Here is a 15,050-nt window from a genome sequence, read left to right on the forward strand (position 1 = left end):
TGCCTTCATTCTTTATGAAGGAAATACTGTTTTCATTAAGAACTTATGCTACCTGTCCTTGCATCCAAATACAATTCAGTGTAGAACACAGCCCCTGCATCTTACTCTTCTTACCTTAAAAAATCCAAGAATTTGTCATGTCTCTGGTTGATGCTTCTCCCAGATTAAGCATCTCAGTCAGCTTTGCTCAGCTATCCACGTTACAAAGATTTTATTGGGAGACCAGGTTATTTGAGAGCTATGGTACGATATGTTTATATATAAGCATACTTTTTCAAACTCACCCTGACCCTTTGTAAGGCTGTACTCCTAGCTAGATGCTTTCTTCTCCCATGAAGCAAAATGCATTTAGAAAAGAAGAAAGGAAAGACTGCTCAATGTAGAGAGAAGAAAGATACCAATGCAAAATTTGTCAAAGCAACTCTTAAACTTTTCCATTAGTCATACTTGAATTATTTAAAATGAGGGAAGAGATTAATACTATTCAGGTGATGTTTCAGGTGGGAAGGAAAATGAGTCACATGGTCACTCATATTGCGTGCAGCAGTTTCCTTCTCATTGCTTTATGGCATTAGGGGGTAGTAGGTATCTTTGCCAGACTAGAGTCTATGTCCATGGGTATCATTATTGACTGAAGGATTCATGTGGGAAAAAGCCCCAGAGCTAGTAGCTAATATTGTACTTCCTCTTTGAGGTAAAAATGCACTTCCTAGGAAGAAACATCTCTGTCTTGCAAAAGGCCTAAATATCCATATTAATTAAACCTTGTGAGATGTAATTCTGTGTATGTCTTTTCCTTGCAAAAGAGTTTATGGCCTCGTGGAGGAAGGCCAGTGGCCCTGTAGATTAACTCTGTGGTCACTGGATGAACAGGCATGGAGATACCACATTTTTTTACACAGTTCCTGGGGCATCTGCATTGGCCCTATAATTATGTTCAGCATAGATGTTTATGCAATTAGTATGTCCATAAATTACTGCAGATTTCTTAGCATACAAGTACTGTGCTGTTTTCTTTGTGGTAACAAGATTTAAATATTGACGAACTGCAGCCTCTGGAGTTCATCTGACATACACTGTACTTGCTATTGTACAGTTATCATAGAAAGAAATGTTTCTTTTACGGTAGTACAATGATACCATAAAATGGAACAGCTAAGAATAGAAGTGTTCATACGAAGAGAATAACAGACATGACAAAGGGTTTTGTTTCCTTGTCTTAAGGAAACAGCTTTATTCTGCATTTTTAGAATGGGATAAATAACTTCTCTGTGTGTTTCAATGTAGCCCTGATACAGATGTAAGAGACAGTCTGTTCATCTCCTGCCTTAGTTTCATGCAGAACAACTTCTGACTTTTTTGATATTCCCAGATACATTCCAGCTTCAATGCTGTTTTGAACTTGCCTTCTATAAACTACAGGAATAAATCCAAACCACAAATTTCTCTGAACACAAATTAGGATTACAATTTTTTGAGACAATACTTTCTATTGTTCCTTAAAGCCTCCAGCTTTAAAGAATAAAAAGTGAAAATACTTGACCACCATATGAAATGTATGTGAACATGAAAAAATAAATAGAATTTATAAAAATATCTAACAAAGTATTGATATATGACCAGGACATAGTCTTTATTGTCCGTAAGTATATTTCTTCACAAGAACTACAGAGCATTAGGACTCAGGGATCTCTGTGCAAAGTAACTCACTTCTATGTTGACTGGAAGCAAAGTCCCCCTGTCCCCAGTGGGGTGTTGAGATACAGAAGGAAATTTTATCTAGTTCTTTTCCTGGTTTTCATAATTTCAGACAGAAACTTCTGCTTTCTTAGAGGTACCAGCTAGGCCAGAGTTAGGGAGCCATGGGCAGCAAGTACCAGATGCTTGTTGCTGCTGTTAGCTTTGTTTGCAGCTGCATCCACAGGTCTGCAGGAATGGGTGAAAGCTGGGCTCAGTCCAAACTGGGCACCTCTCCACACAGCTTTGCAGAAGTTTGGCTGGTAGTTGTAGAAGGAATCAGAGCATATCCTGTCTTGGAAGGGACCCACAGCAATCATCAAGTTCAATGAGTCAGCAGTGCGCTGGAGCCAGGAGAGCCAACCCTGTTCTGGGGTGCATCAGCCACAGCATCACCAGCTGGGCGAGGGAGGGGATTGTCCTGCTCTGCTCTGAGCTGGAGCAGCCTCACCTGGAGTGCTGGGGGCAGTTTTGGGTGCCGCAATATAAAAAGAGACAGAGATTGAGAGACTGTCCAAAAGAGGGCCACAAGGCTGGTGACAGGCCTTGGGGGGAAGCCTTTTAAGAGGCTGCTGAGGGCGTCTGGTTTGTTCAGCCTGGAGGAGACTGAGGGAAAACCTCATCACAAGTCTATAATTTTATTGTGAGGGAAAGAGGAGGGAGAAGTACCAACCTCTTCTCTCTGAGACCAGTGACAGGACCCAAAGGAATGGCATGAAGCTGAGTCAGGAGAGGTTTAGGTTGGGTATTAGGAACTAAAGGTTTTTTACTCAGAGGCTGGTTGGGCACTGGAACAGGCTCCCCAGGGCAATGGTCACAGCACCAAGCCTGGCAGAGTTTTGGCAGAAGCCTTTGGACAACGCTTTCAGGCTCATGGTGTGACTTTTGGGGTGTCCTGTGCAGGGCCAGGAGTTCATAGAATCACAGAATCATAGAATATGCTGAGTTGGAAGGGACCCACCTGGAGTTGGGCCTGCATTGTTACCTGTTGTTATACAACAGGTTTAACCTGTCATTATCACAGTCAGGTATATAGCAGTTGTCTCTCTTCCGTAGGTACCTGATCATGCAGTGTTGCATTTGCACTGGGCATGATAGTACTGCTGGACTTTGGATCTTGCTTTGTTGATCTTGCTGGGATGGTTCATTACAGCCCAGCATGTGTTAGATAAAGAGTCTGTGCTTATCCCACATTATGTGAGATATCCACATAATGCGGTGGGTGTGATGTCTCACAGAGCTTCCCTCATCGCTCTGTCTGCAGAGTGGCATCTCTAGCAGAGTCAGAAATACATGCACCAGGTATAGCTTATTACATTTGGGGCAATAAGCTTAAAATTCTAACAAGTACACATTAAAAACGAGCAGCTCTGGCCCAAGGATACGTTTTGTCCATTTTAAGCCTTTGATGGAGACACAAGGAAATTCAGTATTTGGGAAGAAAAGGGGAAGGAATTTTTTTTTTTTCTGTGGCAGATTGATTTTCTTTTAAAAATGTTTTTCCCATTAACTGGAAAGTACAGTACATTGCATAGGTTTCTGGAGGGGGCTTACGGGAGAAGAGCAAGGTGGTAAAAAGGGCGTAATTTCTCTCAGACCACTGCAGTTTATCACACTAAGTCTGTTGTAAGGAAAGATAAGTAAGACCCTTTGGCTCTCTCTGTTCGTGAGCTGCACAGCTGGTGAGAAGCTGTCTGGTGCCAGAGAACCCTCTGAGCTGACTTGCTTGGCTCTCTTTCCAGTGTTTGCTGGAGAAGGAATACACACCAGCATGCTTTGTTAGGAGAAAAGGTAATCCAGAGGAGCATGTAGCTTTGGATACTAGGCTTGAATGTCAGCTTTTCTATAGCATTTTAACATGCGTTCTTAAATCACCTTTTATCTGTGTTGTTCTCTATCTGGTTATCATGTCAGCAAACCGGAGTTCTCTGGCATGTTTATACAGGTGCATTTAGGCGGGTTTGTAGGATGCAAATAGTGCATGGAATTGCTTTTGTCCCCAGCATGTGCTAGAACTCAGGAGTTATCATATTAGCAAGTTTATATTGTCCAGTGTCTAATCTAATATATAGTAATATTTGGCAAAATCAGATGTGACACATAAAAATGAGAGGCCACTAACACAGGAAAATACATCAATACATCTTAGGGTACATTTGAGGACTATGAAAGCTATTCTTCAGTCTGTATTCATTTGTCTGAGTAGTTTATGCAAACTGAAATGCAAAAATGGCAGTCTGCTCCTCACAGACATTCAGGAAAATAAAACTGACTGAAAATTACAGTGTTTTGGGTTTTTTAAGTATGTTTGAAAACCGTCAGTTAAGACTTTTCAATAGAAGAAAGATTAGACAGCGTGGCAGGGTTTAGCCAGAAATAAATTTGTTGTCTAGCTTGTGCATTTTAAAGAGGGTAGGGCTCAATATTTGGCTTAATTTATTGTTACTGCAGCAGTTCTTCAGCAAATTTTATATAATTAAGAGGAAATTAATGCATTTTGCTCTCAATAAGAGCAAAAATTATACAGAGAAGGAGAGGAAGAACCACCTAGGAAGTACTTCGCAAAATCCAGAATTCAAGAAGAATATCGAGCTCACACAGGTCATGCAGCCACTACAAACTGCCACGGGCAGGCGTGTTATCTCTGCATGAAGTCCATGCTGACTTTATGCAAGCTAAGGACACGTGGTGATTTGTTGGTCTTATCTAGTTTTATAGTGATGTTTGTGAAATACTGTTTGAATTGTCTGTAATCAGTACTTGAATATCTGTATCAGGCATAATTGTATAACTGGTAAATAGATGAGACTGTCAGTCTTCCACGTGCTTCCAGAATTTTTCTTTTCATCATTCTCTTGGAAATATAGCTAAACTTGAACAGACACACACCCCACACACCAGCCTCCTGAAGCCAGAAGTGCTCAAGACACAAGACATCCGTTGCTTCTCTGATGACCTAGATGGCACAGAACAAGCCTTTTCCTACCCAGTAGGTGTCCTGTGGCTAGCTAGTGCAATTCCTGATGTGTTCCCATCACAAAGCTGGCCCTCACTGGAAAGTGGCCTGGTATGCATGGGCTGGTTTTTGTCTGTTTGCTCTTAGAAGGTCACATAGCATTAAGGGGTTGTCATCAGGGCAGAGAGAAGTGAAACCCAGGGAGTCATTGCTGAGTGACCAATTAGTTGCTAACTTCATCAGTTACTAAAGTGTCTTTGTTTCTCTTCAGGAAAGGAGAAAAGAATTTGAGAGCAACCTTCAAAAGGCTGGTTTGGAGCTAGAAACAGAAGACAAGAAGGTAAAAAAAAAAAAAAAAAGAAAAATTAGGGCCAAAAGAATAGACCCAGAAATTAATAAACCACTTTGTTTCTTTGAGAAAAATTATAAATTATGCTCGTGGATTTCAGTGGAGGGTGACTAATTTTGGAGAAACAAGCTTAATATGTTTATTTGAATCCTTTTTCCAGATACATTGATAAGAATTGTGGAAGCAGAATAATTTTGATTCAAGAGGAAGCTTTTGTTTTGCTTTCATAAAGAAAAGAAAGCCTTTGCTTTCATAAAAAGAAGAAGGCAAAATAGCTGTGATTTGATTTAAAGCCACATAAACGGGAAGTATGCTTACAGCTGATTTTAATCCCACCTAACAATGAGTAACAAGTTTGGAAGGCAATTTATGCCCACTGGATGTTGTAATTTTGAGGAAGGACCGTGGTGTAAAAACTTGAGGATGTTTCATGAGTGGTACTGTTTGGTGTAATAACTGGAGAATGTGCGATTTTTACTGATGCAGTCAGCGTGCCAGAGGCTGAGTTGGGTAAAATAACTCTTGATGAAGTTCAGACTCTCTAACATCCATAGGTGGGGAATTCATCAAGCCATGTTAAAAACCCTGCTGATTGCAAACTTCTGCTGTGAATGCAGAGCAACACTAGAAAAACACACATGTTCTGTGAGGCCTGTGACAAGATTATTCTACGTGTTTCCAGTGTAATGAGAGTTTTCGGACTCCAGTGTATGGCATTAATACAATTTGAAAAGCCTTTGTGAGCTTTTAGTAGTGCAAAGATAATTTTTATGAACAGCTAACCACTCAAGCTTTTCAGTTAAAAAAAAGTATATATACACACACACAGAGGAAGTCCTTCTATTCCCCCCTCCTTTTTTCTCTTTTTTTAAATCCTTCAAAAATATGTAAAAGGCAATACATTTTGTATAAAAAATATTCCCCTAAATCTTGCAATAAAACACAGTTTGATCTAATGTCTGATTTAACTTTTCTGAGGCAGGAATCTGAGGATGGCAAGATTTTCTTTGTGAAGATCCATGCGCCGTGGGAGGTTCTGATCACATATGCAGAAGTGCTGAACATTAAGGTTCCCATCAAGGAAAATGACATTCCCTCCATGGTGGAGAACCCCCTGGACTGTGTGCTTTCCCCGCTCAGGCTGCCTGAGAAAGTGATGCACCCTGAACCGGATTATTTCACGGCACCATTCAGCAAGGACAAGCAGGAGCTGTACCTCATTAATGATGAGAGCACTTTCTTCTCACCGTCCATGAGAAACAGAATAGTACGTATGTGAATTTGGCTGCTTAGGTTTTACATGTAGATTTACATGGCCCCATCAGAATATTCATGCAAGGAAGGAGTGAGTATAGAAACCGTGGTAACTGAGGTAAATACAGAGATGCCTGGGTACCTGTGCATCTTGCTTAGAAATATAGAATAATATTTGTTGGAACAGATCTTCTGGATGTCTACAAGGCAGTTGTGCCCTCAGTGTTCTTATAAGGGATAAGGCCTTCTGAAGAAGTACTTCTTGCTTTTGCATGTTGTTCCTGCAGATTATACACAGTGCACATCCATGATAGGTTTCTATTAAATGGCCTTAAAATAGGAAGGGTCTAAAATTCTCATCCTTGAATCTCAGGTTAATTATATTCTTACACGTTGCCCATATGGAACAGAAGAAGGGAAGAAAAAATTTGGGATTAAGAGACTGCTAAACAATGGCACCTATACAGCCGCATATCCTCTTCATGATGTAAGTATTTTAGTTTTCTGCTTCCTTGAGCATTTCCCGGTGTTTGCACTCTTTTACGTACTGTGACATTTGCTATTCCAGGAGATATGAAAATATACTCAAACCTTTCAATTTGTCCCAGTAATTGATTCTGTTTTATAACACACAAGACATATCTGTCAGCCCTGCTATTTGGCTTTTATGTGCTGAAATGTTTCTTCCTGTGGGTGAGTTTTTAGAATATGTGTCAGTCACACCATTTCTTTAGAGACTTATTCCATCATACTCCTGTAATGTTGATGACACAGACCATGCAGTAGTACCTTAGATTATAACAAGGAATGAATACCTAGAGGAGATGCGTACATTCAGCAGTGTGTGTCTACAGGGTGTGTACACACACATACTGTAGTTACACAGTAGTGCACACTACCTGCAGTTAGAGAAAAACTCCTGTGATCGTACCATTTTTGGGCTGAAGTCAGATGAGTTGCCTGAACCCTGTAGTTCAGTGTGGAATGGTCACTTGTCCATTTCCCAGGGAGCTTTGGGGAGCAAATACTGTAAATGTGGTAAGGGTAGTAAATACTGTGTTTAGTTTTGCTGTAAGGTCAGTTTTTAATATGACACGTGTAGATTTAGTCCTGAAATTCCATAGAGAAAACAAGAGAGAAACGGGTTACATGTTTTATGTGGGTTTTTTCCCTTTAAATTTCTTTTCCTCCTAACTATTGTATTTAATTTGTTGTTTAAGTCTTAAATTCTCTCCTTGTTTTTGATGGTTATTTCAGATGTCACAATGCTTTAGTGAACTTAACATGCTTATTTATATCTTTGAATTCTACCATAAGGCATTTTTAAATACTGTATATAGATTTATATTTTTAAATGTTTGAATTTTTTTTTCCTTTGAAAATAGAAATAAATGAGTGAATGGACATTCCTTAGGTTTTCAGGAGGAAAGTTTGGCTGATTAGGATCTAGAATGTTAGTCTAGGCTGGCAAGTACTTTATACTGTAGGGACTACCAAAACCACAGACAGTAAAAAGCAAAAATCTCTTCTATACAACTACAGCCAACTTTAAATGCTAAGAAATCTTACAAAAAAATTCTAAAACTTGAGAGAAAAACTCAAAAATCTTTGTCTAAAAATAATTATTTAATCTTTCAGAATATTTTCAAAAGGCAAACTTTAGGTTGCTTAAACTTCTATTGGTTGTTTTCTATTTAGAAACCAATTTTCATGCTTTTCTTTGTGGTTGAGAGACATTAAGAAAAAAGGAAAATCAAGATCACAAACTGCATAATTGACATAGCCAAATATTTCTAGAAGCAGAGTTCTATGGCAAGGAATAAAATTACAGAACCTGTCAGAAACTGTGGTTATTTTACGCTGTTTGATTTCTAGGGAAGTGATGAAGTTCCAAAATTTTCTTAATATTTGGCAGTTAAGATACTGATAATGACAAACACCACAGTCTTAAGAGGGATGCGTCATCATTACTGTTCATCTCTTTCAATGTAGTATTTGAGCCTGTCGATGAGGTGTTTTCCCCTTACTCTGATTTGCTCACAGTGCCAGTACTGGAAAAAGGCAAGCGACCCAAACTGTGACAGTGAGAGGTACACGCTCTACATGGAGTGGGCCCGTTTCTTGCGCTTCTACAAAGAGCAGCCTTTGGACCTTATCAGGTACAGTACAGCCTGGGGGTGGTTATGTTTCCTTGGTTTTCACTGTAATACAGTGTATATTGATTTGTAACTTCATCCTACTAGGAAATTTTTACCACTTTTAAGATCCAATGATATTAAAATGTTATTTATTATCTAATTATAAATATTATAAATATTATATATAATGGATATTAGCTGGGAACTATGTCCTGGGAGGACATGACACAGCTTTCTACTGAGAACTGGAAAAATGCTTCATTTCAAGTCAAGTCTCTTTCCATCTAGCCAGTCCTCCTGGGGTCAGGTATAGTACAGATAATTCAGCTGTAAAGAAGCACATACATAGAATATCTCAGACTTTTTAAATCACTCTCTGCAAAAAAATTGTTAAAAATTTATTTGAAATGTTGAAATTTCAACACAGACTTGAAAAAATACAGATAAAATCAGCTTGGAAGCTTGATTCTTAGTTCTAACCCCAAATTTAAACTCACTTAAGATCCCTTTGATTCAGCTGATATGATACAACAGAATGTTGCTTTGTTCACAGGTTACAGTTCCCTGTTTGTAACACAAGTGGTTCTATTTCTGTGGATTACCTATTTGTTTTAACCATGTGGTCAGAACTGTTGTGCTGTTTCATTTGTGTAACTCATTGGAAAAATCAGAAAGTAAATCTTCACTTAAGCTATCCTGTAGAAAAGAGAAAGAGTGATTTTAAAGTCAGATTTTCTGCTAGGAGGATAAAAGGGACAAAAGAGGCCATATGTGTGTGATCATTCACCTTGTTCATGCAGCTTGAGTAACTTCTCATGGCCAGCTTCAGACCTCCTTTTCCACAGTACTTCAGTGCATTTACTCTTCTGTTAAAAGAGATTTTTGCCATGTATTTCACTTTTACTCTGGCCAGTTTGCTCTACTGCAGTTTTAAATTTAGCTTGGTGTTCCTGTTAATTGCTTTTTTTTTTTTTTGATTCAGAAAGTACTATGGTGAGAAGATTGGAATCTATTTTGCCTGGCTAGGATTTTACACAGAGATGTTATTCCTTGCAGCAGTTGTTGGCTTAATCTGTTTTCTTTATGGCTTGTTTACAATGGATGAAAATATGAGCAGGTGAGTATAATGTTGAAAATCTCCTGGGCAAAAGCTAAGCAATGTGAAAATTTTATTCTTGCCAAAAAAAATTTTGTTGTTGTTACTCAGTAGGTAACAAGCTTTTAAAGCTTGTCAGAGAGACTAACTTGTTCTTCAGCTGTCTATTGACTGAAAAGGTGGTGGACCACTCATGCAGAACTTGTGACTATCAGTTAGTAAGACTCAACCTGTAGGTGAAAAGCAATATTTTGTTGGGCATAGCTTTCTGTGTTGGAGAACCTGCAATATGTAAAGACCTAGGAGTACCCCTTAGATCTCTCAAAATTGTTTAAGTGTTTATTGTTGGCTTAAGCTTGTCTATTTAATCTATCTTGCAGAGCAGTCTGACCTTTTTGCGTAGGTCATCATTTGTACTAACCAGAAGCATGAGTAAAACAGATCAGCATGGTTCTCCCATCAAAGAGGGATCCAGTATCTTAGAAGCCATAGTTTGGGTGTTTTTTTTTAAATAAGCATAGTATTTGTTTTATCAGAAGTCCAAAGATTTATTGTATTCAGGGATTGGGGGTGGGTAGAGGAAAAGAGGGTTGACTTCACTGCTTGCTGTTTTCTATAATAAGGCTTCCCTAAAATTTTGAGGTTTAACCATAAAAGATGAGTAACAGGTTAAAATTCTCATCTATTCTGTTGAATAATATAATTTTGAGACTTATATTTTAGCTAGGTTAAGAATTCATCTGGGAATACTGCTATACATATTGAGATTTCTCTGGATACTAAAGGACTATCATAGGATTGTAAACTTCACCCACTGTCATTAAATTGAAGTAGCAAATTTTACTGCAGATATCAAAGCTGAAGTGGTGTCTCTGCTTTTAGAAAAGGTGTTTTGATGTCATTGCTAACCTGATGGGAAATAACATGGTTTATATCTTGCCTGAAAGCAGTGCATGTGCAGTACAGCTCCTGAGAGACTCCTGATTCATTGCTGATAGACCCAAAAAGCCCATACCGAGGGAATTGTTAATTCTACTCCTTGTAGCAGCTGCTTCATTCGTGGCTTGTCCTGACCAGCCACTGGTTAACACCAGTGAATGTGACAAGGTGCGGCATCTTTGCTGTGAAGCTGCAAATGTTGAGCTTTGTACAAATGAAGCTCCTATTTATTTTTTAAATAAATTTCATATAACAGCTTTTAAGATGCTGTGGAAACAGATACTTTACAATGTTTTCCTCCCTAGCAAAGAAATCTGTGACCCTGCAATTGGAGGAGAGATCATCATGTGCCCGCTTTGTGACCGAGAGTGTGAATACTGGAGACTAAACACCACCTGTGAGTCCTCGCAGGTCTGTATCTGGTTCTGCAGCCACTTGCCATTTTTGTTCATCCTTAAAGCTGTCTGGGTACTGACCTGTTCCTGGGTATTCTGTTGCAGTATTCCCATTTGTTTGACAACGTGGCAACTCTTTTTTTTGCCATTTTCATGGGCATATGGGGTGAGTACATTTGGTAAGTTTTATGTCAAGCAATAAGGAGATCTTGGCCAAGCTGCTGAGGGACACTGGATGAAGTGGGAAGAAGGGGAATAAAGGCTTCACCATAGTATCTTGCCTCAGGTGCAAAAGTGATGAAAGAGTGAAAATAATTTAAAGTTACAGAGGAATTAAGACTTAAAAAAACCCAAAGAAAATCTAGCATGCATCTAGGATACTGTAAGAATATCATAAGTATCGTGTACTTTCAACTGCTAACATTTGATTCTTTCCGTAGTAACCAGAGCAGCCTATATAAGAGTCCTCTCTGCTAAGTCCTGCACATCATCAGTGTCCCTGTGAGGGAGGGGGGAGCTTTGTGTCCTGTCACTGGGTGGTGGTCCATCACTGCCACTCTATTAGCTGTACTTTTGGGATCAGAAAATTCATTGGGTTCTACTCCAGTGAACTTCATACATTGTAGTATGTTCTGATGATGTAGAAATTGGTGGATTTCTGGCCTCTATAATCATAGTGTCACACTAATGATACTTCTTCAGACTTTTACGTTCATACTGTGTAGAATACATGTTCTTTTCTTCAACTCTTTGAAGGTTGCATTCAGCATAGCATAGTTACTGTTTCTTATTTCTTTAAATACATTTCTCTTGTTTCATACTGTTTGTATGAAATATCGTAATTAAATCTTCAACTTGTATATAGATATTTCATTAACTCACAAAGATTCTTGTGTGCTTATAGAAAACCTGTGTATTTGTTATCAAATAAGATTTTTGTTGTATGGCTGTTTTACTAAACTTTTCCTGGTTTCTAAGAACTAGCATTTGCATGACATGGATTAGTCATTCAGGAAGTAACAGCCAGAGAGTTTAGAACTGCAGAAGATAAGCTTTCCTGTGTTTGTCTACATCATAAAATGTCTCCAGTTCTAATAAGAACAATCAGATTACAAAATGTTTACATTTTAAAGTAGTTTATAAAGGGCTCTTAAAATGTTACATAGTATTATAAATTTTATAGTTGTTTATATATGAAATCAGTTCCCTCTAGCATCTTAAAAATATCTTAAGCCAGCCCAACTCTTGATCATATGAAAATCATCAGACATTCACTGTCTTTAAAATGAGCATGATATCAAATAAACATCAAAAAGCAACAGAAATCTTTGAGCATACTACTTGAAAGCTGTTCTGCTTATTTGTTGTAATAGTTATTTATGTGCTATAGGTTTATACACAGCAGTTAGTTGAATTATCAGGTTCTTTTCCTAATTCATGTTGCTTTTTGCATATGCAGAGTAGTTAAGCTGCAATTAAACATGGTCATCATAACCGTGGAAATACCCATATCTTGTCTTGGCATCTTCCTTGTCATCCACTTCTGGAATTCAATTAGCTAATAAATCACTGGATCCATATTGTGGTCTTATCTGTGAGCTGTAGTAGGTAGTCAGTAAAAATAGTTGAGTCACACTGTAAGGATAAATAATAAACCACCGAAAAGAAGCCAGTGCAGATGTTTAACTTGGTTCATGAACTTGTTCACATCTTCCTTGACACTATTTTAACATTTTCAAATTGTAGTTACACTTTTCTTGGAGTTTTGGAAGAGGCGGCAAGCTAGACTGAAATATGAATGGGATTTGGTTGATTTTGAAGAGGAACAGCAACAGCTCCAGCTGAGGCCTGAATACGAGGCAAAATGTACCCAAAAGAAGAAGAATCCCGTAACTCAGGTAATGAACATGCTGAGTTGACACGTGTGCAAATTCAGTTGTATGCTGAAAGTTTCGTAACATGGAAATCGATACATTAAATCAGGAAAACAAAGGCAAAGTTTATGGTTTTGACACCATTTTTACAGCATCTTTCACATTTCAGGGTAGCAGTCTCTGAAACCTTCATGCCTTTAAAACCACTCTTTCTTATCCCTACACAACATATGAAGAAGCAGTCACCATAATCTAAAGTAATAAGTTGGTCTAGCTGTGGTTTTGCTTCTGATACACAACCACTTTGTTTGGGGAACACCAGAGAGATGAAGGTTGCTGAAGTCCTTTCTCTGAAATCTAATTGGGATATAATTAGTGACCCAATTTAACTCTGTTAAACACTCTATATATAGATGTTAATTGTTTTCATTTTAAGTTTATTTTAGGTAAGAGTTATTTCACAAATTTAGGGATCAGCTGGTTGCATTCCAACACAACATCTACCACACCCATTTAATGTATTTTTAAATCATCTTTTCCCTTTCATAGAATTGCATATAAATAGCTTATTGTCACTAATCCTAAGTATACTTAGATAGCACAGTCTTCAGTAAAGAAATAGAAGCTTAGCCAGAATGTGGGAAGAGTCTTTGTTCTATAAACAGTAGCCCTGTCTTTCAGGGCTTGTCTCCTTAATCATAGGAAATACATATACTAATCTTATTTCTCATGAGAGAGGGCATATCCAAATGACAAATTTTAAGGAATCTCAGCAGGAAGAATTTATAAAACTTGAGTCCAGTTGTGGACTCAGAGCTGTTTGACAGCTAAGCTAGCATTACAGTAATAGTTGTGGTCTGCTCATCTCAGGAAGTTGATCTTTTTCCTTTCGCTGCTGATTGATTTTGCAAAAGTTTAACCATTCTTTCCAGGTACTGTCTTTACTTGTAGCAGTTTTATGGCCACTTCTGTCCTGATCTTTCTGCCCCTCCCTGCCCCCCACCCTCACCCCCAGCACACTCAAAATTGTGTCCTGTCTGCCATTTTAGAGGGACAGGGTTCTGGATGGTTTCCCTTGAATGGGAGCACTTTTCATACAGCTGGTGAGAGCTCTATGTGCTGCTCGATGCTGGAGTAAAATGTGGGAATAAGATGAACTGTGCTGTACTTGACTGTTTCAGGAGATGGAGCCTTATTTGCCTTTAACTAGCCAGGCTATGAGATTCTGCATCTCAGGAGCTACAGTGTTGTTCTGGGTGAGCATCTTTTTTAATCATCGTTTTACCATATGTCAGAGATGTTGATTATTACTAATCATCCCATTGACACAAATTGGTTTTAATTGTGATGTTAACACATGCTTTTATTATTGTCCTGCAGATTTCATGCTGTCAGTTAAAGTGCACTTAAATTCTGGTAATTTTTTTTTTAAAAAAAGACACTGGAAATTTGTCACTAATTAGTAATTTGATTAGACATTTTAACATGGGGATAACTTTCTCTGTGACTTATTTGATGTTAAGAGACACACTGAAAAAATTGTAGTAAAGGCAAACAAAGAAAAGAATTCACAATAATGAATGCAGAGTGAGTTTCAGAGTGGACAGTTTAATCTAGCTTGTCCTTTCCATCTCCTGTCTATACTCTTCTGCACTTTCTCAGATATTGGCATTATATTGTCTGCTTTTCTTATGCTAACAAAATAATTTTGTTGGTTTTAATGTATGTAATATAACAAAGTGTTTTGCCTGTGTGATTTGCATTTCTGTGCTGCTGAACTCATATCCACAAAGAATAAAATTTTAAAAACATAAAGCATGATGGTTTACATCTTGTTTTTAAAGCTGCATGCATATAGCTATAGAATATAGCTATACCAAGCTGAAGTGTCTTTCAAATCTCCCTCATTTCCTCAGGTGTCCCTGATCATAGCCAGCATGATAGCTGTGATAGTGTATCGCCTTGCAGTGTACGCTGCCTTCGCCAGCCTCATGGAGAACACTCAGACGCTGCAGCCCATCAGCGGGTTACTGACCCCTCAGCTGGCAACTTCAGTCACAGCCTCCTGCCTCAATTTTATCATCATCATGATACTGAATTTCTTCTATGAGAGAATAGCTATCTGGATTACTGATATGGGTAAGCAGAGGTACTTACTTGTAGGCAAAACTTTGAAGGAATCATTGAAGGTTCCATTGAACACCATCAAGGTGTTCTGTGCTGTTGTTCTCAACTCAGGCGCGTGGCAGCTCTGTACCATGCAGTGGCTTGCAGCAATGACTCAGGTGTATCCATGGCCATACAACCTTTTC

At 38.4% G+C, this 15,050-nt stretch overlaps 1 protein-coding gene across 7 annotated transcripts in view; it reads left to right on the forward strand.

The window, feature by feature from the left end:
- ANO5 (anoctamin 5) overlaps positions 1–15,050 on the forward strand; it is a 54,047-nt gene that overhangs the window by 26,883 nt on the left and 12,114 nt on the right. For all 7 annotated transcript variants that reach the window (XM_082283701.1, XM_082283703.1, XM_082283705.1 and 4 more), the window contains 10 exons: positions 4,965–5,033; positions 6,025–6,309; positions 6,670–6,783; positions 8,340–8,455; positions 9,417–9,551; positions 10,775–10,880; positions 10,970–11,030; positions 12,611–12,762; positions 13,920–13,994; positions 14,655–14,877. In XM_082283701.1, coding sequence (XP_082139827.1) covers positions 4,965–5,033; positions 6,025–6,309; positions 6,670–6,783; positions 8,340–8,455; positions 9,417–9,551; positions 10,775–10,880; positions 10,970–11,030; positions 12,611–12,762; positions 13,920–13,994; positions 14,655–14,877 — 1,336 coding nt within the window. The remainder of the gene's footprint in view (positions 1–4,964; positions 5,034–6,024; positions 6,310–6,669; positions 6,784–8,339; positions 8,456–9,416; positions 9,552–10,774; positions 10,881–10,969; positions 11,031–12,610; positions 12,763–13,919; positions 13,995–14,654; positions 14,878–15,050) is intronic.

The sequence above is a fragment of the Coloeus monedula genome (genome assembly GCF_965178545.1).
Source record: "Coloeus monedula genome assembly, chromosome: 6".
NCBI lineage: Eukaryota > Metazoa > Chordata > Aves > Passeriformes > Corvidae > Coloeus > Coloeus monedula.